This window comes from Anser brachyrhynchus (assembly GCF_964034855.1).
Source record: "Anser brachyrhynchus genome assembly, chromosome: 8".
NCBI lineage: Eukaryota > Metazoa > Chordata > Aves > Anseriformes > Anatidae > Anser > Anser brachyrhynchus.
The window spans coordinates 1,634,109-1,658,746 of NC_137702.1; the positions used below are offsets into that span (position 1 = coordinate 1,634,109).

At 59.3% G+C, this 24,638-nt stretch overlaps 1 protein-coding gene and 1 long non-coding RNA gene across 5 annotated transcripts; one reads left to right on the top strand and one right to left on the bottom strand.

The window, feature by feature from the left end:
• The first annotated feature begins 3,774 nt into the window (after window positions 1-3,774).
• On the top strand, window positions 3,775-23,210 carry GNG12 (G protein subunit gamma 12). Of its 4 annotated transcripts, none has more exons than XM_080601419.1 (5): window positions 3,775-3,928; window positions 10,382-10,439; window positions 11,031-11,149; window positions 20,058-20,174; window positions 21,224-23,210. In XM_080601419.1, the coding sequence occupies exons 4-5, from the start codon at window positions 20,079-20,081 to the stop codon at window positions 21,347-21,349; spliced, it is 222 nt and encodes a 73-aa protein (XP_080457545.1). In that variant the 5' UTR covers window positions 3,775-3,928; window positions 10,382-10,439; window positions 11,031-11,149; window positions 20,058-20,078; the 3' UTR covers window positions 21,350-23,210. The 4 variants fall into 4 exon arrangements, with proteins under 4 accessions (XP_080457545.1, XP_080457543.1, XP_080457544.1 ...); XM_080601417.1 differs by having other exon boundaries at window positions 3,776-3,928; window positions 11,031-11,130; XM_080601418.1 differs by having other exon boundaries at window positions 3,826-3,924; window positions 11,031-11,130.
• On the bottom strand, window positions 11,029-20,051 carry LOC308198652. The gene is made up of 2 exons (XR_013954082.1): window positions 17,677-20,051; window positions 11,029-16,607 (listed from the first exon to the last, which is right to left on the bottom strand). It is a non-coding gene; the product is annotated as an uncharacterized lncRNA (long non-coding RNA).
• Window positions 23,211-24,638: the final 1,428 nt, after the last annotated feature.

Below are 24,638 nucleotides of genomic sequence, written 5' to 3' on the forward strand. Positions count from 1 at the left end.
CGAGTCGGGTAGGGCAGGACACCGCAGTAGCACCCGACCGCTTCTCTGTCAGAGCTGGGGTGTCCTCTTCTGCGCCGCTGGAACCGGCTAAAAGGCACCCGGACAGGAGGAGCGGCTGAGCAGAGCGCTCAGAGGAAACCTTGCTTTGCATTAGCAGCGCCGAAGCACGTGCCGGGACCCGATCTTCTCTTCTCCAGGTTTGTTATTGCAGCGTGTCCCCTGGCTGAACTCTACTTGTTGTCACACGCACAATAATAAGAGTTCAGCAAAGATAAATGACTGCGGTGGACAGGATCACGGCCTGGGTACTGCACCAAAGCCCACAGGCACGGGCCGGTGCTGATACCTCACATTCAAAGCAGCGTCCATGCGCCCTGCTGCGGGTTAAGGGGAGCAAAGTAAAAGAATGAAGTAACAAAAAGAGTCTTTACAGTAGCCAGAGTTGAAATACAGATGCAATATATGTAAAAAGCAAGCTGCAAAAACAACCCATTGCTTTGTGTGATTTTCCTCGTGTGTGTTTGTGCCAGAAGGAAGTGGTTACACGGACACGCAAAAGCAACGTCCTTCTGGAGGGACAAAGTGTAGAAAGCGGGAAAGTTCTTGCGGCAAAAACTGAGGATATTAAATATTGTGGGGCTCTGATCTAGGCTTGGGCCTCTGGTAGTATACATTAATAATACACAGCTTTATATATTTGTATGTGGAGGAGAAAGGAAATGAAGTGCTTGTGTCATTCTGCAGGTCAGAAGAACTCAGTCCTGTGTCCTCAGGCACGTGAGGAAGCTCTTGCTTTAGGGGCTCTGGGGCAGAAAAACATCAGCCTCTGAAGGGATGCAGGGCCAAGAGCGTCTCCTCTTGCTGAGTCCTTATCCAGTCCTGTCTGAAAAGGAAAACAGAAGTTTAACAGGGAAAATACAAAGCTCAGACTTGTTCTAAGTTTTACGGTTTTGTTGCTCTGAGCCAGAGCTGGAAGTTTAGTCCCATGCGTGGCAATTTTGTACAACTTGGGTTTGTTTGTTTATTTGCTTTGTAAGATGTAAAGGTGTAAGATGTGAAGGTGTAAGATGTAAAGGTGGAAGATGCGAAGCTGTAAGATGTGAAGGTGTAAGAATTAAAGGTGTAAGGTGCTGTAGTGTTGCTTAGCCTGGAAAGGAGGAGCCACCAAAAAGGGCAGTCTGTTTTGGATCGAGAGGTTTAAACGTCAACATTTCTGCGGCCCTGCTATTAATTATTGCTGGCTTCAAACAAGCGTAGTCATTTTCCAGACATATGGCCACTATTTGTTTGGTAGTTGTGAATGGCATATAAAACGCCTTTTTAAAGGATAAGTGTATAAAAATAAATGAAGCTCATTAATCACCGCAAGGACGGTTGGAACAGCAAATCCTGTTGTTCATCAAAGGAATTATTCAGCTGGTCAAGAAGCATAATTTTGCCGCTAAAGAACTGAATTATTTGCATAGTCCCAATGAGAGCGTACTTGGTGTTTTTTGAAACCTAGAAAATACCTGCTCCAGGAGGCTTTTCAGTTTGCCTGAAGGTGGGGATTGAGCTCAGCTTTCTCCTCTTCTCCTGTGTGGTGAACGAGGGGCCCACCAGCAAAAGCCCCTGCTCCCATCAGAAGACCGTCAGAGGAAATGTGTCAGCAGGTAGGTAAATGGCAGTTAATTAAGCTGATGACTATAAATGAATTACTGGAGAGCTGCTGCTTTAGCCCACGAGAGGGCATCGCTTCCTGGGAGCCAGCTGGCTGCCTGCTAAGCATGAGGAAAATTGTCTTTTTTTAATTAGAAATTGCATGAGTTCACTCTCTTTTGACTTTTTTTTTTTATTATTATTCTCTGTTTATTTTACATCAAAACGCGAACAGTGGTCTTTAAAAGCTAGCTCACTTAAAAGAAAAGCAGACACCTTTACATTAATTTGGGAAAAATAAGTCCTAACAAAAACTTGAAAAAACAGATCAGGTTTCTTGCCATTGTCGGAAGTCTGAAAAATTACGATTGTAACAAAAACTGCTGCCGGAACTGCAGTGGAAGCGCACCTTGGGTGAAAAGACCCATTTTCCCCCAAGCCAGGCAGAAAACCAGAGCCACAGAGCCCTGTGCCCGCTCCGTCCCCATCCCTCCCCACCAGGACACCAAACGAGGGGGCAGGGGGACACCGTCCTGCTGCGGGATGCCCGCAGGCGCGTGTCGGGTGATGGTTTTTGGGTGCAGAGACATTGTTTTGGGCTGCGTTATTCCTGCGTTGGCCCCAGTGTGTAACGAGCGAGGACGTCCTGGTGCGACAAGCACCCGGAGCACTGCAACGGCACCGGCTGCCGGCACGGCGGTGACATCTCCCCGCCTGCGGGCACTGCCTGCGGAGGGGCTGACACCGTGCCCAGACCCGGCTCTGCCAGAAGAGTCACGGCTTGGCTGCGCTGGGATGGCGTCAAAGCCAGCTCGGCTGGGGAAAATAGAGAGGACAGGACGGCCTTTCCTGGGAGTGCCACGTCTGCCAGACTGCGGGGCTGCAGCCTGGGGGATGCGCTCTGCACCAAATCCCTGTTGATAGCACACCAGTTTCCCCAGTGTCGGTCTCAGAAAGCCACGGTTGCAATGGGGCCGCAATTTTCTCCTTTCCCAGTGCCTGCGTCAGGCCCCTCACCGCAGGGGGGGGGAGTGGGTGAAGGCAGGCGGCAGGATTTGGTGTGTGGGGCCGGCTTCCTCGTGTAGTGCCCACGGTCACCTCCTGCCCCCCTGCCAGGGAGAACTCAGGTTTTAAAGCACAGCACCGCTGCCGATAGAAAGGGAAAACAGGACGGGCACAGAACCTCAGCTGTTCGTGTCCTCCTCGATCTCCACAAAAATCGGTCGGGTATAAACCCGAAACTTAACGTGACCTAACAGGCGCTGCCGCGGGCTTCCAGGCCTGGATTCAAATTTTCACCAGCACCCTCCCCTGCGAACAAACACGATTTGCGAGCGACTGGGGCACCGCAGCGCCGCGCCCTGCGAGCAGCAGCAGGCCGCGGCCGTGCCCGGCGGGGCGCAGGGCAAGCCCCGACAGCCGCCAGGCCCGCTGCGGGCCGCGCTCACCCAAAGCCCGTGCGCAGCCCGGCTCCTGCCTCCGCACGGGCACCGGGGGAACCGGAGGGACCGGGTTTGGTGGCGCAACCGCTCGCGGGCCTGGAGGAGGCTCTGGCTCCGTGCACCTCGGTGCGCGTCCCGGCACGGAGCCGGGCGGTGGTGCCGTGGTTGGTGTCTCCTGGCCCCAACTCCCCACGGAGGCCACTCGCCTGGGCCCGGTGCCATAGACACGGAGTATTGGGGGGGTTCTAAGGGCTCCCTCAGCCCCAGTTCTGCTCTTTCAGACTGTGGGCACAGAGCTTGGCTAAACACCAAAGCATGGCCAAAATCTGTCTTCAAAGCGCTTGAGGCTGCTGTGCCGTCCCGAGCCCCGTCCTGCTGTCACTGCCCTGCCGCGGGGGCACCCAGGGGCATATAAACCCCTGCGTACATCATATCACCCCAACAACACGTCACCGCACCCAAAACAAGAGGAAAACCCCTTTTTTAACACGAAAACTTTTATTTCCGAGAGCCCCAAACCGCGCGGCTCCCCCTGCAGCAGCACCAGCAGCACCGGGCGCCCCTCGGCACGCAGCCCCCGGCCCCCAGCCCCGGCCTCTCCGGGGCGCTGCGGGGCCGGGGCCGGGACCTCCGGGATCCTCCCGGGGCCGGGGCCGGGGCCTCCCGGAGCCTCCCCGGGGCCTCCCGGGGCCGGGCCGGGCGGGGCGAGCGCGGGCGGAGCGGGGCGGAGGAGGCGGAGCGCGGGGCCCGGCCGCCCGCTCCGGTCGCCCCTGGAGACGGGCTGCGGGCGGAGGACGGCGGCGGGGAGCGGGGCCGGAAGGACGGACGGACGGGCGGACGGACGGTGGGTCGGGCCGGGCCGGGCCGGGCCGGGGGCTGTGGCCGGGCCCGGGCGGGGGTGGCCGGGCAGGGCAGGGCAGGGCAGGGGCGGCGGCGGCGCAGGGAAGCGGCCCGCGGGCGGGCCCGGCCTCGGGTGGGCCCGTGGCGCCTGGAGTGGAGTTTGTAGCTGCTTTTTGCTGCTTTTTGCTGCTTTTTATTTATTTTATTCTTTTTTTCCCGTCCCGGCCTCGCTCTGCCGCCTCCGCGAGGGGCCCCGGGTGGGGGAGCGCCGCGTGCTGGGGCCGCGGGGAAGGCTGCGCGGGGCTGGCAGCGGGCTGCGACTACGGGCTCGCCTCGCTAACGGCACGGACTTCGAAGTTCAGCCCCACGCTGAGATTTGCTCGGTTTGGGGCAAAAAAAAAAAAAAAAAGGCAAATGCGCTTTGCCCGCCCGGCGTGGCTGCACAGCCCCCGCGGCGTCGCCCGCACGGCCTCGCCCCGCCGGCCGCGTGTGCGCCGGAGGCCTCGCATGAGGGCGACGGCGAGGCCGGGACCGGCACCGGGGCCTGGCACCGCGCTGCAGGGGGGCTGCAGCGGGATGGGGAGGCCCCAGGAGGGTGCCCGGCTGCCCCCGGAGGAGGCCGGCCCCGGCGAACAGCACGCGGTGTGGGTAGCGCCGCGTGTCGCGCCGGGTTGGGAGCGATCCGTCAGGCTGCTCGCCGGCACTTCTCGGGGCTGGTAGCATCCTAACAGGTTGCTCGTTTGCATTTATCTCGCTCGTAAGTTCGTTTAGGGGTAAAATCCTGCGAGTAAATACCGAGTGCCGGGCGGCAGCGGTATTTCGTGCTGCTCCTGTACCACGGGATGGGATTAAGGGATTAGCATGCGGTTAATGACTCCTCAATCCCGTGTTTCATCCTTGCGCTGGGTGTATTACCGGAATTTGGGGTGTCTTTAATCCAGCGCTAAAGTGGCAAATAAATTTGGAAGGGAAGCACCTTGTGAGGGCTGAGCCTTGCAGTGAGGCAGGCTTGTGTGATCGCACAGCTGATGGGACCACCTTTTTCTTGCTAATGAAGCATTTGTGCTCCTCAGAGGCATCGAGGGCCCCCAGACAGCAATCGCTGCTGATCGGCATCACCGCCAGCATCCCTGACCCCTCAGCAGCACTAAGTTTTAACACAGCCATTGCGTTTCAGGCACGGCTGCTGTTTCAGATCTCTCTCTGTGGCCGTGTAACAACTCCTTTATGAACGCTGCAAGTTCGTTTCTTCGGCTGTGTTCCTCCAAATACTCGGAATACTTGAGCCCAGGTCACGAGAAGTTCCTCTGCAGCGCAGAGCCGTGGGAGACGCAGGCAGGCGGGCGGCGGCGGCTCCACAATACCCCCGAGTGTTCTTCAGATCCTCGGCCCGCCGGGGAGACGGCGAGCGCCACGGCTCTTCCGGCCAGGAGCGTGCTTTCTTCCCAGATGCATCGTCTTGCGATGAGGCTCATTGCAAAAGCAAATTCAGACCGCTCCGGAAGTCCGCGGGGCGGCCCCGTAAATCCCCACCACGGGCCGTCTCGCTTCATCCCCCTACCAGGGCAAAGATCTCAGCGCGAGCCGTCCCCTCGGGGGCAGAGAAGAGGGACTTCCGAAGCAGTCTGTAATTAGCACGGAAACTCGCCCCGACAGTACTGGCCAGATTATTTAGCAGCGCTCTCAGAAGGCTTGCGTTTCTGCAGATAGGTTGTCGTCTGCGTGCCCCAGAAAGGAGCGGGGCTCTCGGGCCTCGTGTTCCAGCACAGAAAACCCCTTATCTCGCCGAGATAGGAATCGGTAGTAAAACTTTCACTGGCTTTAATGAAAGCAGAAAGCGAGTTCGCCTGATCTGGGAAGTAGTTGCGGGCTTGCCTTTTCTTGGGAAGTTGGAGCTGCAGATGTTGGGTGACTCTCGGGATTTGCTCGGAGTTAATCACCGCCGGAATCGTGCAGCTGCTTTCTGCGTTTCGTGGTCTTACACAATGAGACCTCGTTTTTCTAAACCCGAACACTGACACTGCATTTGACACGGTGCTCTCTTCTGAAATCTGTTGAGGATTATAGGAGGGAGGGGGAAGAGAAAATCCTGAAGTCATGAGCAAAAGATTTTTACTCTGTGTTCTCTAAGGATTAAAGAGAAGTAGCAGAAAGAGCAGAAGTAATGACAGGAGTCCTCACAGGTACGGTAGAGTTCTCTGTGGGGTTCTCTGGAGGTAGGTAAAAACAGGTTAGCAGAGGAAAACAGTTTGGTGTTAAATATGAACAAATGGGTGGCGCGGCAGGCTGCGAGAAGACAGATTCGGACAGTTGCCCGCTGAATTAATTGGCAGGGTGTGGGTAATGCCGGGAAACCCCATTTGCTGCCTTGCCTTTCGTGTCTCCTCCAGCACACCCCTGCGCAAGCAGAGCTTTCCACGCGGGCGTTGGGCAGGCGTTGGACCCGCGCAGGGCTCTCCCCAGCACGGCGTTTACACTCGGCTTCCCAGGGCCGTGTCAGCGTCTTGGCGTGTGAGGGGGTTAGAGCGCGGGGAGCGCCCGCGTGTCGTGCCGGCCGGCCCGGCGGCGGAGTTAGCGCTACGGCGGGCAGAGAGGGCATCGTCCCCAGCCCGTGGCATCGTCCCCAGCCCGTGGCATCGTCCCCAGCCCCGGCCGTTTGTCCCCAGCCCCGTGCACATGGGGCCGGGGCTGGCTTCATGCTGGGGAGCTCCGAGTCGGGCGGCTGCAGGGCGTTCTCCTGGGGAAGCGGAGGGCGTCGTTAGAAAGGGAAGGTGCGGGCAGGGGATCGGGGAAACCTGTTGTTGGAGTCTGGCTTGCAGAGCAGGAACTGCTGCGGCGGCCGTGGGTGGGTTGGCAAAGCCTCGCGGGCAGCGGCCCCGTCCTGGCGGAAGGGTGTAAAAGCTGGGAGGGATTCGGGCCGTCCCGGCGCCTTGCCGTGGGGTGGCGTGTCTCCCGCAGCACCGTCACCCCGCACAGCCCCTTGCCTTCCGTGGCATCTCCTGCCTCCGGGCGTCTGCCGAGCAGCCCCAGCAGCAGCAGCGAGGCGGGAGCTCGGTGGCCCCGAGCACTCGGTGACCGCAGCAGCGTCTGCAGCGTTTCCAAAACGCCGACCCTCGCTGTAAAGAAGACGTCCCTCGGCCCGCAGTCGCCGCAGCACTTCTGCTGCTTTTCTGTGCTTCGTGGCCCAGCAAAGCTGCAAAGCTTTCACCGCTCCGACACGGGTGTATTATCACACGGGCGTGTTTGACGGAAACAAGGCGATTTTAATTGTTTATAAATGTAAGCCTCAGCTTCAAATTGGTTGTAACGTAGGAAGTCTGCCTGCAGCGGGCCCTCTCCCGAGCCGTCTGTCCCCAGCTGGACGTGTTTGGATTTCTGTCCTGCCCTCTCAGGGCTCTCTGCTTGGGCTTCCCCAACGCTTGGTGCAGCCTCTGCTGTTCTGAGGTGTTTTGATGTATCTGCATATGCCTTTGAAGTTAACGAAAGAGGAAAAGGCTCTTTGCAAGGCCATTCATCGTTTCAGCGAGTAGCCAGTGTATTCCCAGAAGAAAATTCCCTTTCTGGTTTTAAAAATAAAATCAGACGGATACAGAAGGTCAAAAATACCTGATTTTTTTTTTCTGTGCTGCCACCTTAGAGCGAACGTGCAAAAAAAAACTCTGCCCAGGGTGGTTTACTACAGCTTGCGTTCGAGAAGTGAGGTTCTCCTGAAGGACCCTTTGCGGCAGCGCCCTGCAGCTCTGTGGTTTCGAAGCCTGCTGAGGGCAGGACGGCACGTGGTGGCGTCCCGGCGGACGCTGAGGATGGGTCCTTCAGCTACACAACCTCACTGAGCCGCACCTGTATGCCGTCCAGAGGCTTACCTCGTAGGTAAGAATTACTTCAAAGTGGCCGAGGAGCTAACTGCGTTGTTCGTTTTTCTGTCCAACCCACGCCCGGATCGGTCGGGGTACAGGAGGACGTGCGAGGGCCGTCGCCTCGGCGTTGCGGAGGAACCGTCCCGGCTGCTGCCGGCGTCGTGGCTGGGAGCGTTCGCGCAGGAAGAGGCTGTGGGGATGGGGCTGCCCTCTCCTCGAAACTGTTAGAGAGTGTCAGACTCGGGCAAGTATGGTTCAGACGGGCTAATGCATCACGAGAGTAGGTAAGATTGTGTTTGTGTATACATTTGGTTTAGTGCCGAGCTTGTAAAAACCTCTCGGGCATATCTAGCAGCTTGGAAGGTAAACCTTAGAAGGAAGAAAGCGTGCATCTTGAAACGCCAGGCGGCCAAATGAGCCAAACTGGCTCATCTAAAAAATACAGGGTTTGCTCTGCCCTCTCCCTTCAGCGGTCCTGAACCTCCGCGAGCGCAGCTGGCAGAAGCGATCCCCTGGAAAGCTGTGCTGCCGCAGGACATGCTTGAAGGGAACGTAAACCAACATTAAATACGGATCTGCAGTCGTCTACCGGTGACGCAGAAGTCCAGGAGGCATTGATTTCTGAATCAAAATAATGACAAAAGAATCCCTGATTTAAGTCGCCGGGAAACGTGCTCGTCTCAGCGCTGCAGAGGGAAGTTAAGCGAGCGCAATGGAAAGATTGTAGGTTCAAGCCGAAGAAGTCGGGCGTTTGGGTCTCCGCTTGGAGCTGGGATGAGCAGAAGGCAGTTTTGGAAGCCCGACCGTCGTCTTCCCGGCCGCAGCTGGTTTGTGTCGCTGTGAGGCTGGGGGGGATTTGCCCTGAGAGCGGGGCTGGTCCCGCTGCAGCCGGTGCTGGGCCCCCGGCCTGCCGCCTCCTCGTCCTGCTGCACGCGCGTTCGAGCTGCTTCTGAAGCCGTCCCAAAACTTCCCCATTTCAGGCAGACTTTTTAGGTGGGCAGAAGACTCCTCCTCTCGCTTCGCTGCAAAACGAAAGCTCGTTGCCATTAAAAGCTTGTTTTGTGCAGCACAGCCGTCCGTGTGGGCACAGGCCGGGTGCCGCGTGCGCTTCGTTTCCTCGCTGCGTGCGAGAAGCACAGGCTCAGAGCGGGGAAAACAACGATTCCTGCGGCTGGGCAGTCCCGCTTTTGATGCGACTCGTTTTTCTGCTCCTCACGATGATTTAAGCAGCAGCTATTAACACTTGAGCGCCGTTTCCAGCGTGGGGAGAGGGGTGTGCTTTGTTACCGGGACTGTGCCGGCAGAGCCCACCCCTGCCTCCCTTCACCCTGCCTCTCGGCAGCGTTGTGGCTTCGCCCCGCACTGGGGTGGCGCACTGGGGTGGCACGGTGGGGGTCTGCCCTGCGTTTCCTGCCTACCAGCACTTGTAAATTGTGGCTAATTGCACTGCTTGGCTGGTTACTGACCTGCACCGGGGCTTGGAGCCAGGCCTCCACCGGCCCTCGGCAAACGGGGCTTGGTTTTTGTCCAAAAGGTGTCAGTGGCGATCCTGGCTCCTGCCGGGCCTTGGTGAATGAGTTCTTGGTGTCCCGGCTTCTTAGTCTGAAGGCAGCCGGCGCGGGCGGGCGGCTGGCACCGTGCTGGAAGAGCGATGGCTCCGCAGGGCCGCAGAGTTGCATAATTTGCATTGTAAATGATAGGAGAGGTGAATGTGCTGATTACCAGGCAGGGCTCGATGCCTGCTCGCTGGCTGCACAACCTGAAGCTGTGCCGCGCACCCCTGGGTGCCCCCCGGCTCGCACTGAGCCCGCACGCAGCCTCCGGGCAGGGCCAAGGCAAGGTGATTGAAAAAGCAACGTGGACTTGTGAGCGAAGGCCCCGCTCTGGCTCTCACAGCGCGTGGGTCGCCTTAGGATCACCTCTCCCGCCCCCAGCATCAAGGCAGCCGACGTTCGCCTCCCAGGTGTGCTTTAAACAAATAAACCCCCTGTGATCTTCAGGCGCCCGTCAGTCGCTGCCTTCCATCCTTAGGGTGCCCATCTGCGTGTATCGGTCTCCTCGCTTCACTTCCATTCACGACCAAAACTCTTAGAAAACTGCTGCCCTCGCTGAATTGCCATCGTTTGAATGTTGTAAGGAAGCACCGCCCGCCGTTCCGTATCCATTTTTCTTTAATACAGAACAAGCTTTGCGACCAGTGCTACGTTAATCTCGTTTTATTTCTCTCTGTTAACCCGTATCGAAGTCTTGTAGTCAAGTGTGTTTATTCATTTATTTTTCCCCAGCCGTAGCGTGGTGGAAGTGAGGCCGGGGCGCGAGGAGGCAGTGAGAACGTGCTGGCTTCCCGCACGGCTGGGAGGTGGCCCAAGGGAGCCGGCCCCAAGGGAGCCAGCCCCAAGGGAGTCAGCCCCAAGGGAGTCAGCCCCGCGCGGCCGCGTTCTCAGGAGGGGGAACGGAGCTGGGTGTTGGGGAGGCTTGAGGAAGGTGTTCTGGGGGGCCCGGCTCAAAATGCCCCAGTCCTTGCGATTAGAGTTAAGCCCCAGGTGCTCCTCTTTGCTTTGGCTTTCTTGCACTGCTTACAGTCGTTGTTCTACTCTGTTTCAGGCTCGCTGCAGAAATAAAATCCAAGCAAGGCGGACGAGCAACAGGGCTGCCTATGTAGGTGAGTGTCCGGCACACACTCGCTCCTTTCCTCCATTGCAGAACACCAAACAGCACGGCGAGGCCCAAACCCCTCTGATTTCATTTAGTTCTGGAGTAGAACAAACACAAAACACTCGGCTTCTTTGCAGAGGGAGGGTCCCAGCGTGCGGCACGTGCCTGCCTGTGTTCCTCGGGCTGCGGCCGTGCCCCGGCCCGTGCTGCGGGCGGCGCTATGCCAGCAGCGGCTGCTCCTCCACCATAACCCTCGTCCGACTTCACGTTGAGCGCTGGGGCAGAAACGCTGTTTTGAAGGGGTTGCGGCTCCCACGGAGGTCAGGTCTTTCCTTGGGGCTACCCCAGTTAGCAAGGGGTGGCGCGGAACCCTCCGTAACTGCTGTATTTGTTGAAGCGCGTTCGTAGTTATCGCTTGCCCACCTCTGAAGGCAAAGCCTCCTAATTCTCCCTTTTCTCAAAATAAACACTCGGATAAATTCCTGCAGCCAAGCGGCCTGCGTGATGCTTTGCACCCCTTTAGTGACTTTGACCCGGGAACCTTGGAGCTCTCCGCAGAGCATCTCCCACCCGGCTCTCGGCTTTATCTCTCTTTCAGACTAAAGAATTCGCTCAAGGTCACGCAACCTGCGGCCGGGCTGCGTCTCGTGACTCCCCGTCTGGAGGTTTGACCACGGACCGTTCCTGCCTTACATGCTGTAAGACCGACTGATTTTGGTACAGCCCCCGTCTCTCTGCACATTTCTGTAGCTCGTTTTTGTCCTTTTCTGCTGTGCGCGAGCGGGGCGGTGCCGCGTGGGGAGGAGCAGCTCCCTCCCGGGGGAAGCTGCGCCCCGGTTTGGCAGGGAGCAGGTTGCCTCTCCTCGTGGCATCAGGCTGGTGACTTGAAAACAGCACTTCTCAGATGCCTTTCGAAGTAACCTGGATCTGGAAGTGAGTTTTCACGGCTTTCATTTATACTGAAGACATAAAAAGTCCGGGCAGCGAAAACACAGAGGAAAATAAAAGCAGGTTTTTCCACTGCTCCTTTCCCAACAAGGAAATTGGGTTTGTCAGAGTCGCGTGCTGGGAGGCTGACTTTGAAATCAAAGGTAGCTGTGGCCCGGACTCAGGCAGCAGGACTGTACTGGGCTAACTGGTGAGCCGGAGCTGATGAGGGAACGAGCCCTTAACAGAGAGCCCAGAAGGTTAAATCCAGGTGAAGATCTTGGCGGTTGTCTGTTTTTCGTTTCGGATTATTGGGGATTTTTATGCATTTTAGAAAGACTAAGAGATCGGCAGTATTGTTTATAATTTAAAAAAGAGAGAATTTACGGGTGAGGATGTTCTCGTGTGTAAATCCCCTGCAGAAGCAGCAGGCTTCCCATGGCGAACTGCGGGCCACCGTCAGCACTTGCTCCGGGAGCTGCAGGTGGAAGGAGAGTTTGTCAGTGCTGTGCGTTTCTTGTTAAATAAGTGATTTAGAAACATGCTAACGTGTGCCATAATCCAAACAAGGGGCACAGAGACGGAACAGGATTGAGGCGTGCCGGTCCCCCTTACACCACCCTCCTCTCCTGCCTCTCTGCCATGTCAGGCCCTGTGCCTGTGTTGACTTCAGGCCCACCTCACCTGTAAAATCGGCACGTGTGCAGGCTGTACAACACGCCGGCCGGTTGTGCACAGGACAGGAGCTTCTGTGCCCAGCAGAAAAGAGGCTGGGTCTTCTGGGGCACCTGCGTTGCCTCGATCTCTCCAGCTCTCGGTAACGTGCGGGGTAAATCCCAAGGGACTGCTATCCTGCGCTGCTCACACCGTGCGCCGGGTGCTGCAGCTGCCGCCTGCTTTAGCTTTGCTGTGCACGAGATAGCGTGATCCTTGAACACCTAAAAGGGTTGTTACCGTTTGGGAAGGATCTTCTTTTCTTTTACCAAAACCAAACTTTTTCTAGGAACCCCAGGAAGCCGCTGATGCCGTTGCCACCAGTAACCGTTCCCAGCAGAGGCAGCAGGCAGGGGCAGGACCCCCAGGGTTCGCATCAAGGGCACTGGGCTTGGGGCAGCAACATGCACGAGCGCACTGAGCCCTCCTTGTGCAGGTAGAACGGTTAGAAAGCCTCCAGCCCACGCTGGGCTCTGCTCCTTACGCGTAGTTTTGAGGCGGGCAGGGTTCAGCTGCGTCCCTGCTCCCCAGGCTTTGTTTCCCACCGTGTCTGGCGGAAGGAGGCGGCTCAGCCGCTGCCTTCCCCTCCGCCAGGCCTCTCGCCCCGCTTTCCACTGGGTGTCAGTGCGGCCCCGCGCAGGGCTGGGCGCCTGGATGTCCGTCCGTCCCTCTGTCCGTCCCTCGGGCAGCCCCATGGGTGCGGAGTGCCGGCCACCTCCCCTCCTTCGAGTGCTTCCTAACTGGGGCTGCACCCAGGCCAGCGGGGTCCCCGCCGCGGGCAGCTTTTGTAGCGTGCCCTTTGGAGCTGTGGATGGGACGAGCAGCGCTACCCAGGAGGCGGGCGGGTGAGTGCTGAAGGTGTCAGCAGGCTGGCGGGTGAGGGAAGCTGTTCTCCCTCCCCTTCCTCCGCACCACGTCTTCCCATGCCGGGTGCCACACTTGGTACGCGTCCCGGCTTCCCAGCTCGCGATCAGATCCATGCTCTGCTCTCGGCGCACGGAGACGCTGCGGGCTCCAGAGCAAGCCCCGTCCCCCTCCGGGCGTGCTCGGATGCAAAGCGGCAGGCGCTTTGGCTGACGGTCACGCCGGGAGTTCTTCCCTCAAGAGGTTCTTCCCTCAAGGACTTGAAAATTTAAAAAAAAAAAAACAAGGCCGTGAAATGCACAAGCACGGAGATGTGGAGATTTTCCGACGCTTGGGTCCAGCCGCGTTCTGCGCGCTGATCTTGTCGCGCTGTGCCGTGCCCTCGAAGCAGAGTCGTTTATTTCAGCCCCCGGCTGCGGCCTTCGGTGCCGGCACTGGGCTTCTTGGCCAGGACTCGCCGCTGCTGGCTTCTGCAAGTCAGAACAGACCCGGCGCAGGGCAGCCACGGCTTCCCACAGGAAAACCAGCTGCAGCGTTCAAGTCCCGACGCGGCCCGCAGCTTCCAGGCTCCCACGCGGGTGCCTGCACGTGCTGAAGCGCTCGCGGCGCGCACGGGGCCTGCAGCAGCCGGCGAGTCCTCAGCGCCGCGCCGCGGGCAGCGGGCTGTGCTGCAGGGCGCGTGGCCTGCGAGCGTCCCGGCGCCGGAGAGGGGCGAGCAAAAGCGCTGACCTCGGAGGTAGGAGCGAGCTCCGGCCTTTTGTTCCCAGTAGCGCTGGAGAGGCTGGGGAGGTAAGGGGAGAGAGGTGGCGGGAGGTGGGTTTTCCTGGCGTGTTCTTGCTGAATTGCCCGCAGAGCCGCAGCGGGGCGAGAGGGTGCCGGGGGGGACGGTGCTGGGGGTAAGGTCTCACTGCAGAGGGTTTTGAGGCAGCTCTGTAAAGCAGCGGGGAGCTGTTGCTGCCATGGGGCTGGCGGCGATGTGCAAGGGGCACCCAGCTTCAGACTTTCAGGAAATGCCCGGGGAGGTCGCAGGACGGAGGATATTTTCTTTTGTAACCCCGCAGCGTTCGCTGTGGAATCGCCAAACCCGCGAACGTCGGACCCCGCCGTGCCATTTCACGGGCAGTTCGGGAGCCGAGCGCTGCCTGGACGCCCCCCGGCCGCGTCGCCCCGCGGGCAGCAGCCCTGCTGCTGGGCTTGCTGCCGTCCGTGCCCTTGGGGCCGAGCGTCCCCGCGGCGCGGATCCCAGGCGCTGGCCGAGCCTCCCTGGGGCAAAGCACCCGTGGTCGGCGCCCCGTGGCGGTGGGCACCCCGCGGCTGGCGGGACAGATCAGGCTTTAATTAGCCCGGCTGGAGCTCAGCCTTCGCGCCCGGCTGTGTACCTGCCGGGGCCGTTGTTCTGAGCGCCCACTGCACCTTATCCTCCTTGCTGACAGCCCGTGGGAAGAAGTAGGGCAGTGCCTTAAAAGCAGGGCTCCTGGAGGGAGGAGAGGCAGCTCCACCTGGCCGTAGCCGTTTCTGTTCTTACGTACTAAAAAACGCGGGTACACGTCCTGCGTGAAGCGCGCGCCGGAAGGTTCACGTGTTTTTGTCTCTGTAGCTAAACCTCCCCGTGGCCAAACGCGGCTGGTGGGCACCCTCCTCTTTTAAAGATCGTTATTTAAACAAGCCCAGGTCCTCAGTTTTCCGTGGAAAAAAAAAAGGTTTTGTCCTTTTTTTCCCCCCCGAAGGATGAGCCCGAGCCTTCCCAGTGGCACGCTTGGTTTGCTCCGCTCGTTTGTTGGTGAAGGAGTCTCAGCCCCGCGTGTGCCCCTGCCAGCGAGGTGTCTGCAGGGGGCAAGCTGCCCTCGGTGGTGGTCGTCCCTCTCCCGTAACAACTTCATCCTAGACCCTCGCTGCGTGCTCAGAAGAGCTTGTAGCGTTTCTGCACATCTGGTGCCCTGGGCTGTGTCCCTTCAGAGGGGAGTATGGACTGTAAAAGTGTTCTCCGGGGCGGGTAGTGCCATCCTTTCCCGATGGAGGAGCAGGGTTAGCAGTAACATCCAGAGCAGGGGGTGGGGACGGCGGGTGGAAGAGGGTACAAGGCGACCGCGAGGGCACGGCAGCGTGTGCCACGGTGCGCGGTGGGCTGCGGGTCTGGGAGCCGAGTCCTGCTGGAGGTAACGGCTTCCGCAGCAGAAGCCGATCTGCCGGCAATCCAGCCGGCTGCGCCTCTCTGCTCCTGGAGGCTCCTCGTGTTACGAAGGGGGGAATGAAAGCTGCACGGTGTGCTCGGGGCTGAAAGCAGAGAGAAGCTCGGCACGACGAGCCCCGAGCCGCAGCGGGAGGCGTGCAGCAGGTGGCCCGGCTGGCGGGCGGGCAGACCTCCGGGCCCCCTCGCAGGCGTGAAGCACGGGCACGGAGGCTTGCTGCTCTTGTTAGACGAGCCGCAGCTGGAAAAAATACACCCCGGCTGTTTTCAGACATAGCCGCGTGCGCTTCCAGAGCACTTCGTGGGGAAATGTCGGTGCTGGGCAGGGGTGCCGGGCACGGCTGTTGCTAGGACTGAGAATTGGGACCCTTTGCAGCTCCCGAGTCGGAGGCGAGCGGGATTTGTGCCGTGACTGCAGCTGTGCCGGGTGGGGAGCTTCTCCCGCCTCTAACCCTGGCCCTGTAGGGCCCTCCTGCTGCGGGGTCGCTTGTGGGCTGGTCGGGGGCCGCAGGATGTCACCCAGCATGCGTCCTCCGCTGGGCTCCTGCCCAGGTGCTGCCGCAGAACAGCGTGAGATCACACGGGGGGGGCTTCGTGTCCTTGCACTGAAAAGCTCGGCGGGACCTCGGTTTTTATACGGAGGATTAATAGTGGTGGCTGCACGCTGCCGGGGGGGGACAGGAGGATGAGGTGGGATGGCGTGGGCTGTGCGGCGCCCCTGGGGGGCTTAGTGCCTGCGAGCTGGGGGCGGCCTCCCCAGCCGTGTGGTCGTCTCGTTGCACGTGGCTTCATGCAGGCAGGAGAAGCACGGGGCAGGACAGCACCCTGCTGCTCCAGGGGCACCCTGCTGCTCCACAGGCACCCTGCTGCTCCACAGGCACCCTGCTGCTCCACAGGCACCCTGCTGCTCCAGAGCCACGCTTCGGGAAGCGCTGCCCCAGGCTGGGCGCGCACAGCGCGGGTCCCACCGAGCGTTTGGGTTTAGACACCAGCGCCCTACAGGAAACCCCGCAGCCAGAGCCGTTTGCTTATTTATTTTATTTTTATTTGCTTATTTATTTTATTTTTATTTGCTTATTTATTTGCTCATTTAACAGGGCGGCTGCCGGGGGCTCGGGGAAGCAGGAGGGGAGCTGACCCGGTTGTTGGCAAATCTCTGCGGGAGAGATTCGGTAACCCTAGGAGGGCCGTTAGAGTAACGCAGCTTCTGTTTGTCTGGGGGGGGAGGAGGTGCAGCAGGTTAATTTTCTGATGTTACGGTTTTGTTTTTGAAACGTCCAATTTATTAATGCAGTTGGGAAAATAAGCAGGGGAACTTCGGTAACGAGGCCGTTCGTTTAGCAAAGGAGAGGGCGCTCAGCGGCAGAGGCGCTGTGCTGGGGGCGCGGCGAGCAGAGGCAGCACAAAGCCCACGGCTGCCAGCGAGACGGGAGCTCCTCGCCCCGGCTTTCAGGTCTGCGGTGCCTGGTTTCAACCCTGCGGCTTTAAAACCGAAATGCCAGGATTAGGGGGGTGGGCAGCTGCGGAGCTTCCCCACGCCTCGGGGTGCGTCCGTTACCTGTAAATAACAGATTGCTTGTCGTTTGGTGGGCCGTCAGGAGCACGCTGGCTGACACCCATGGGTGCCACCTCCTGGTCCCCGTTCCCCCAGGCCTCTCCCCCCCACCCTGGTTTACAAAGCTGAGCTTCTGTGTCTGCGGTGACCCTGCGTGTCCCTGCGCTGCCCACTGCTGCGTGAGCCTCCCCGGCTGGCCGGGCTGGCCGTCCCCGGCTGGAATTGGCAAAGGCTCCTTCGTGTGACTCACGGGGCTTCGGGGTTACTGTGCCGCGGCCTCCGCCTCGAATTCCTGGCAGCCTTTTCACTTCGACTGCGTTTGACAAATAAGGTGGGATGCATTCAGCGCACACCTCCCTCCCGTTGCCACTTCCAGTGACAGGCATTCCCCGTGACTTCCCCTTTCCCGGCAGTAGAGCGAGCCACCTGAAGATTAACCTTTGTGAACGGGTTGTGGCTGTGCCAGACCGCTGTGCGTGTGTCCCTCAGCCTCCCTCCTCCTCCCCGGTACGGTGCAGGCTGGATCACCCAACACGCCTTTTATTATCCGGGCGCTACCAGCGCCGGTGATTCAGCGCGCGGAGAGCTCGCCGGGGCCCGCGTCTCCGCGGCGGGCACCGTCCCGGCTGCAGCACGGCACCGTGTGAGGCCCGGCCGGACGGTAACCGCGGGCCGGTGGTGGCGTGCGCACGGCTTTGGGACGCCACGCGTCCCCCCTCTCGTCCTGGAGGCTGCGGCACAGCCGGACTTTGCCCCCCCACGGCCGGAGCTGCTCCCCGTGCGCCGTCCCCGCCCCGGCGCTGGCTGACTCACGGCGGGGCTCCCTCGCCTCCTGCCTCTCCGCGCCTGCCTCCGGTTGGGGCTGGAGCAGGCTTGCAGCGCTGCAGGGCGAGCTGCCGTCGCGCGGACAGCCCTGCCTGCCTTCCTCCCGCCCTGCCTGCCTTCCTCCTGCCCTGCCTGCCTTCCTCCTGCCCTGCCGGTCACCGCGGTGCTCACCCGCGTGCGCCCAGGGACCGCTCGCGGCGCGCAGCCCGGTGCCGGCCCCGGTGGCGGCTCTCGGCCTGCGTGGGCAGCGTGCGGGGCGCCGAGCAGGGCTCCTGCTGCGCCTCGTGGTGCTGCCGCCCCGCAGGCCGAGCGCTGTGACAAGCCTCCCCCTCCTGCTCCTCTTCCCCTGCTTTTGCTCTGGGAATTTTGCTTTGGGAAGCGAGGGGCCCGTGGGGAGGGGGGGCAGCCGAGATGCGGGTACCGAGCCAGCTGCGGCAGCGGCACAGCCACCCGCACGGCCGCCCTGCTGCACGCTGCCCTGACCCAGCTGCCTGCTGCCCTACCCAGGGGCACGGGGGGCTCCTCCGCTCACATTTCCGTGGCTTTGCTGCAGCTCTCCCGGGGCAGCTGCACGCAGGACACCGGGGCAGGCACGCTCAGGGGCCGTGCCGCAAGTGCAGCGCCTTCCTGCAGCCACCCAGAGCCTCGTCTGCTGCCGAGCGCTTGCTTGGCGCCGTGATCTTTGAACTGGCACGCGTTTAAAGGCTCTGAACTTAAAAAAAAAAAAAAAAAAAAGCGCTTCCCCCGCTTACCCCGGGCTTGGCGCTCGGCGTGCGTGCAGCGTTTGAACCTGGTTCTGCTCCGCGCCTGCCTCCTCCCCGCTGCACGCACCAGGAAAGCAGCCGGGAGCCCAGGAGGCGGCTGCTCCGCGGCCATGTGGAGCAGGGAGATTCGTGAGCGCCCTTGTGCCGGTTGTTCCGGGGCGTAGGAGTGCAATGTAGGATTGCAATCGCAGCACTGGTGATTGCTGTCCCCCCTGCCTGCGTGCGAGGGTCGCGCTTTGTGACCGCCGTGAGCCGGGCCAGCACCGTGCGGGCAGAGTCCTCCCGCATCCTGCCGGCACCGCCGCTCCCGGCCCGCGCCCGGGGAGGCTCGGAAGCTGCACCGTGCCCTGCCGGTGCCTCACCGGGGGCCGCACGAGGCAGCTGGGAGCTGCGGAGCGTGAAATACCTGTCGGTACGGCCCTCGCGGTGCTTCCCAGTGCCGCATCACGAGCTGCTTAACCCGAAGTTAATCATCTGAGCCTAGTTAATCATTCGGAGACGGCTTTAATGGGTACGAAGTTGGAGTTGTTTTCTCCAAGTCAGCCGACGCTGTCACAAACTCTTTTTTTTTTGGCGTGTGACCCTGTTTCTCGTCTGCTCAGCTAAGCCCCGGGCGGCGAGCTGCCTGCCGGGACGCTTTGGGCAGGCCGCGGCCCCTCCGGCCTCGGGAACCTCTGGGGTTGTGCTGGAAGGGGCTCGCGGGGCGTCGGAGCAGCCAGCACCCCCTCGGGGGAGCGGCTGGGGGCTGCTCTGCCGTTCTCTCGGCGAGGAGCAGGGCTGAACCCCGCGCCCCTGCTCCCCGGGGAGGCGTTTCTGGGTGAGCGAGCAGCGCCGGCGTGGTCGGCCCCGAGCCGGAGCAGCACGGCCCCGCGGGTGGTTGGTAGCGGCAAATGCTGAAGGGTGCTGGTGCGCAGGGTGCTGGGCGCGGACTGCAAACAGTCCTCGGCCAGCACAAAGCGCTGCACTTGCCCGCGCTGCTGTCGGGGCAGGAGGCCCGAACCCGCTGCTCCTGGAGCTCCTGGGCACCTGGGGAAGGTGGCTCGGAGCAGCCAGCAGAGCCTTTATCTCGGGGCGGCTCCAAGAGGGTTTTTTGCCTCTCGGTGCCTGGGCTCTCCACACCCCACGCTCCCAAACCACTGCCACAATCCCTGCCTTGCTCAGCCACATGCGGAGCCAGCGCCTCGCCAGGAGCCTTGTGGCAGAGCACGCTGTGGGGTCGGGCAGCTCAGGCTGTGCAGGAGCCCCGACGTCCTCCCGCGGACGTCCCTCCTCTCTTTGCCTTCTTACCCAGAGAAGGAAAGTCCCGGGGCTGCTCTTTTATTATTTTTTTTGCCTGCTACGCCTCCGTACGTGGCCATATGGGAGCAGACGGCAGCTGGCAGTATTTCTGTGAACTTTGGCTGTTGTTTTGTGTGCGTGCGCGTGTCTTTTTTTTTTTTTTTTTTCCCTCGGATGTGTCACAAAGCTGCTGCAGACCTGAAACAGCCTGGGCAGATGGGGCAGGGCAGGGGAGCCTCTGCCCTTCCTCCTGCTGCGATGTCCTGCTGCTCCGGCCAGGGGAGATGCTGCACGGGGACCCGCTGGGGTGGTGGCGGCAACGCCATACAGGGGGGCTCCGTGTGGTTTTCCTGGGGGTGTCTGGTGCCGGACTAGCCGACACTCAGCTGGCAGCTCCCGTTGTGTAAAATAAGAAAAAAACACCTTTGCAGCGTATTGCTGTTGCCTGTTCGTAGGGGTGCAACACGCTGGGCCGCCTGCTGGGAAAATAACCCGCTGTCTTTCCAACAGAGCGCCTCCGGATCTCTGAAAATGTCTGGCAAAACGGCTAGCACCACCAACAACATAGCGCAGGCCCGGAGGACTGTCCAGCAGCTAAGAATAGAAGCCTCAATAGAGCGGATAAAGGTGAGAGCACGTCCTTCTTCAGCCCTCCTTTTCTCCCGTTTTGCCCTGGATGTGATCAGGGAGCGCCTGTGCGCGGGGGCACGCCGTTCAGCTTTTTTCCCCACCTGGAACTTGACCTTTGTGCTTCAGCCCAGGAAACCTGAACACAGCCAGGTCCTGGGGCTGCTCTCAGAGGTGCCCTCGGGTACTTCGGTGTTTCACTGGCTTGCAAAATAGACCAGAGCAAAACGTGAAGTGCAAGTCGAAAGTGTGCAAAAAAAGAAAAAGCAGGTATAAGCTTCCAGTTTGATGTGTTGCGTTAATTGTGTGATTTTGCTACATTCTTCCAATGGCTGAAAGTTGCATCTGCACCTTTGTGTCGTTGAAAGGAAGGTCGTTGAAACTGGTTTTCTCTAACTCAAGGCACAAAAGAAGCCCGACTCTTTTCCCAGCTGGAAGGGATGGGATGTTGGGTACACTGGTAATATTGCCTGGACGGATTTTGTCTGTCTGGCTTCTCGAATTATCGCCCAGCCCCTCCTGGAGGCCAGCAGCACAAACCTCCAAGTGCGCACGGCGGAGGTGCCTTTTCCACGCTGGCTGCGGAGCGGCGTTACGCAAGGAGGGACCGTATGCGGCGTTCTAGAAAGTGTTAGTCATCCGAGGACACTTCTGTTTGTTCTCCCCGGTTTTACAGATGATAAGTTCCTTATTACAAAGCTGCTGTATATTTCGAACCCCTCCTGTTTATTTTTAGCTTTCTGCAGGAGCTACGTAAGAGCTGAGCAGTACTTTCACCACCTGCCACAAACTATCCCCAGGGCTCCTGGAAGAGCACGGCACCAGGATTCATCTTCTTCTTCTCTCTGCAGATAAAGCTGGCCCCAGCGTCACACCCAGGACAGTCTGGCTTTTGCAGGAAATAGGGTCTGGGCCCAAATAACGTGTCGGCTGCCCAGCATCGGTCTGTTCGTGCACAGGGCTTTTCCCCAGTGGGCAGCTCCTCTGGTCGTATTGCTAATTCCAGGGAAATACGTGGCCATTTTATGGTTGTCTTCTGTCTTCCGCAGGTGTCAAAGGCGTCAGCCGACCTAATGCTCTATTGTGAAGAACATGCCAAGAAAGATCCGTTGCTAATGGGCATACCTGCCTCTGAGAACCCCTTCAAGGATAAGAAGACGTGCGTTTTGTTATAGGAGCGCTCGCGCTACCGCCGCGCTGCGACGCGGGGCAAGGCACAGGCAGATGTATAGACAAATAACCTGTAAGGTACCTGCTAGTAACTCTTCTTTTTCCACGTGTATAAATGGTTTCTTAAGCTTTCGAAAGCATTTCCTCTGTTCCCGGTCTTCATTAGGAAGCGGGTTACAAACCGAATTAACTGCCCTCCGGGCCGAGGGAGCGGGGTCCTCGCCGGGGGCCGGCGGGCGCGGGGCTGGCTCCGCCGTGAGAGCCGCCCGCGTGCCCGGGGAGCCGCTCTGCTCCGGCCCCGCTCCCGACTTCCACAAACACCACCAAAGTTGCCTGGCTTTGCCGACAGAACAGGGACAGATTGGGAATCCCAATTAAACATCGTTTGTTTCAGTTTTTCAGGTTGTGCGTGCACGCAGAGCGGGCAGCGATACCTGCCTGGGTGACGCACAGCCGTGCGCTCATGCACATACCCACGTCCAAGTGCATTATTTAGCAACAGCTGCCTTGAAAACCATTGTAGCAACTGCTGGCGAGCTCCAGCGACTCACGTCTACGTCTCTGTTATGCCTCTTTCTCTTGACAAGGATTCGTAAGCGTAAAACCTAAAGTGGCAGGAGTCAGATAGCTGAGGGTTTTTTCATAGCTCTTCAAGAGGAGTTGAAAAAGCAGAGTTTTCAGCTTCAGTTCTGCTCAATTCTGCTTTTCTGCTTTCTCTAATTAAAGCTCTGTGTTGGTATTAAAAAAAAAGCTGTCGGAAGAATCAAAGGCTACAAGCTCACGTTTCCCTGGCTTTGTGGCTGAGGTGGAGGTATGGTTCTGTCACTCCAAGTCTCGTTTGTGTTTTGTTCAGGGATTCAGAACTTGGCTCTCTTTTAAATTCCTTTTTAGAGGGGAAAAAATGCCAAATTGTATCCAGATTGTGGTTATGCAAATATAACTGGGGAGCCTTTCCATCAAGTAAGTGATTTTATATATATACGTAATAAAAACCTCCTTGTGTGTGTGTGTGTATAAACTTTAATAGAATATTTATACAAACATTGCATATTAACAGAAAACTTCGGGGGGATTTAAAATAATCCCGACTTCAGCTGGCTACCAGTGTTCTTTGTCTTTCTCTGTAGCCGGTGGTTCGGAGGCTGAAGTCCTGATCTGCCATAACCGTGCATTTCTGTAACGCTCTTTACAGAACTTATTAACCACTTGTAATTTACTGTCTTACATTGCCTATTTGTCATTTCTATATTAAATTATATATGCACTGTTGATAATATATTGAGAACTTATACATTTGTTTAACAAGCCTCTTTAGCCAACAGTTCACAGATGCGAACACAAGGCTGGCAGTAAGAGAGCCGTACTGCTTATTCTCTGCTCACCTTCAAATTATTTTTATAACTATTTTTCTAGTGACAATTTCAAAACAACGATGTAGATCCACGCTGATTTTTTTTTTTTTTTTAACTCTCATTTTGTAAGGCACCTAGTTCAGAACAGACCTTGGCTGCGTGTGGGTATAAAGGGCCGGCAGCACCAGGGGGGCTGAGCAGGTCGGGGGGCGAGGGCAAGCTGCCCACACGGTGTTGTCCCGCAGCAATCCGCGGCGTGTCCGAGCTCCCCGCCCCAACCAAGGCAAGCTGTGTAGACGCAAAGATGACTTCTAATGTCGTGCTTTTTCCCTCTGGTGTTCGCCCTTAAAGCAGGAGCCAGCGGTGACGTGGGGCCCAGCTGCGCCCCGCTGGGCCGCCGGGGTCTGCCCTGCACCTGGAGCTGCGCAGCCCCCGTCCTGCCCCCTCCTGCCTCACCCCACCGCTGCACGAGGCGCCTAACCTTGTACCTCCTAATAAAGACGTTTGGCATGGTGCTGCCCTTGGCTCGGTTACTGCTCGCACGCGGATCCCCGGCGTTTCCCGTGCCCTGCCCCGGCCGCGCACGGGGCTCCCCGGGGGGCTGCTGGCCGTGGGTGCCCCTGCCTGCGGGAAATCCATCGCGCCCTACGGACCCGTTCCCCGCGAGGTGCGTTTTTCTGCCTCTTCGTACAATTCTGAACTCTTTGCAGCTCTGGGGCGAGGATTTCTCTCAGCATCTCCTTTGTTCTTGCTTACACGTTGGAAGAGGGTATGTGGGCGCGATGCGTCGCCGGTCAGAGGCGTGGGGTTAGCAGCGCGGCGCAGGTTTTCCTTCAGGTGCTTCTCAGTCCGGGCAGACCGCCTGGGAGGGACAGCTAGCCCAGCGGCACGCGGGTGGCCGCTCCTGGCGATTCACGGTGCAGCTGTTTGGGTAACCCCTGGGTTTTTACCTGCAGTACGCGGGGGGTGTATGGCCTCCCGCGGCTCCGTCTCCACTTGTAACTTTGCTCTTTTGGTGTAAACACTCCAGTGAAGGAACAGGAATTGTACGATCCTGAAGGAACACGGACTCTTCATCGGTGCAACGAAAAAGGAGAGACGAAACCATTGCCGTGGACAGCAGCCGGGGGTTTCTGGAGGTAGGATAGGTGCTGCCGGCGGCTCTCAGCGGCTGGCTGGGCCCAACGCACCACGGCCCTGCCTCTCGGCGCTCCCACCTCGAGGCTCTGCTGTCGGGGGGACCCCGCTGCCACCCCAGCGTGTGCGGTCGGTCCCCTGCCCCGCAGGCCAAGGAGCCAGCTGGGTCGCTGTTTTTTCTCCGTATTTCTCAGCGAGCCTCTCAAATACTCCTGCTCCCTCTGCTCGTCCAGCCTCTCGCTGCTGGCCGTTCCCCTCCGCCGTCCCTGAGCATTGCACCTTCGCACGCGCGCGCCCGTCGCTGGCTCGGGGTGCCGGGGGCACGTGGTGGGGGGCACGGGGCCGGGGCAGGGCTGCAGCCCCCGGACGGGACCGGGGGAACCCCTGCGGGTGCCTCAGGGGCGCTGCTGCTTGCGTGCGAATCTCTGCCCCCTCGTGCCTTTTGGCGCGGCCCTGTACGGGTCCAAGTGCTGGGGCCGGAGGGGAGGAAGGCGGCTGCCCCCCTCCCGGCAGGGCTCTGGGCTGCGGCCTGGCCGCGCGCGGCTGTCGGCACAGCGGAGCCCTGGGGTCACAGCCCCGGGAGCGCCCTGCTCCAGCGGGGTGACTCCACTGCGGCTGCTCTGGTTTTATTTTTTTAAAAAAACAGATGTTTTACAGAGCCTTGGTAAAGCTGTGGTTCTTTTTTTTTGGGTGGGGGGGGTCGTCTTTCCTTTTGTTTCTTTGCTGTGCCCAGCTGATCGGATTTCACTTGGACGCCCCCCCCTCTTGTATTGACGCGTTTTGGTTTTGAGTCAAAGGTCCGGTG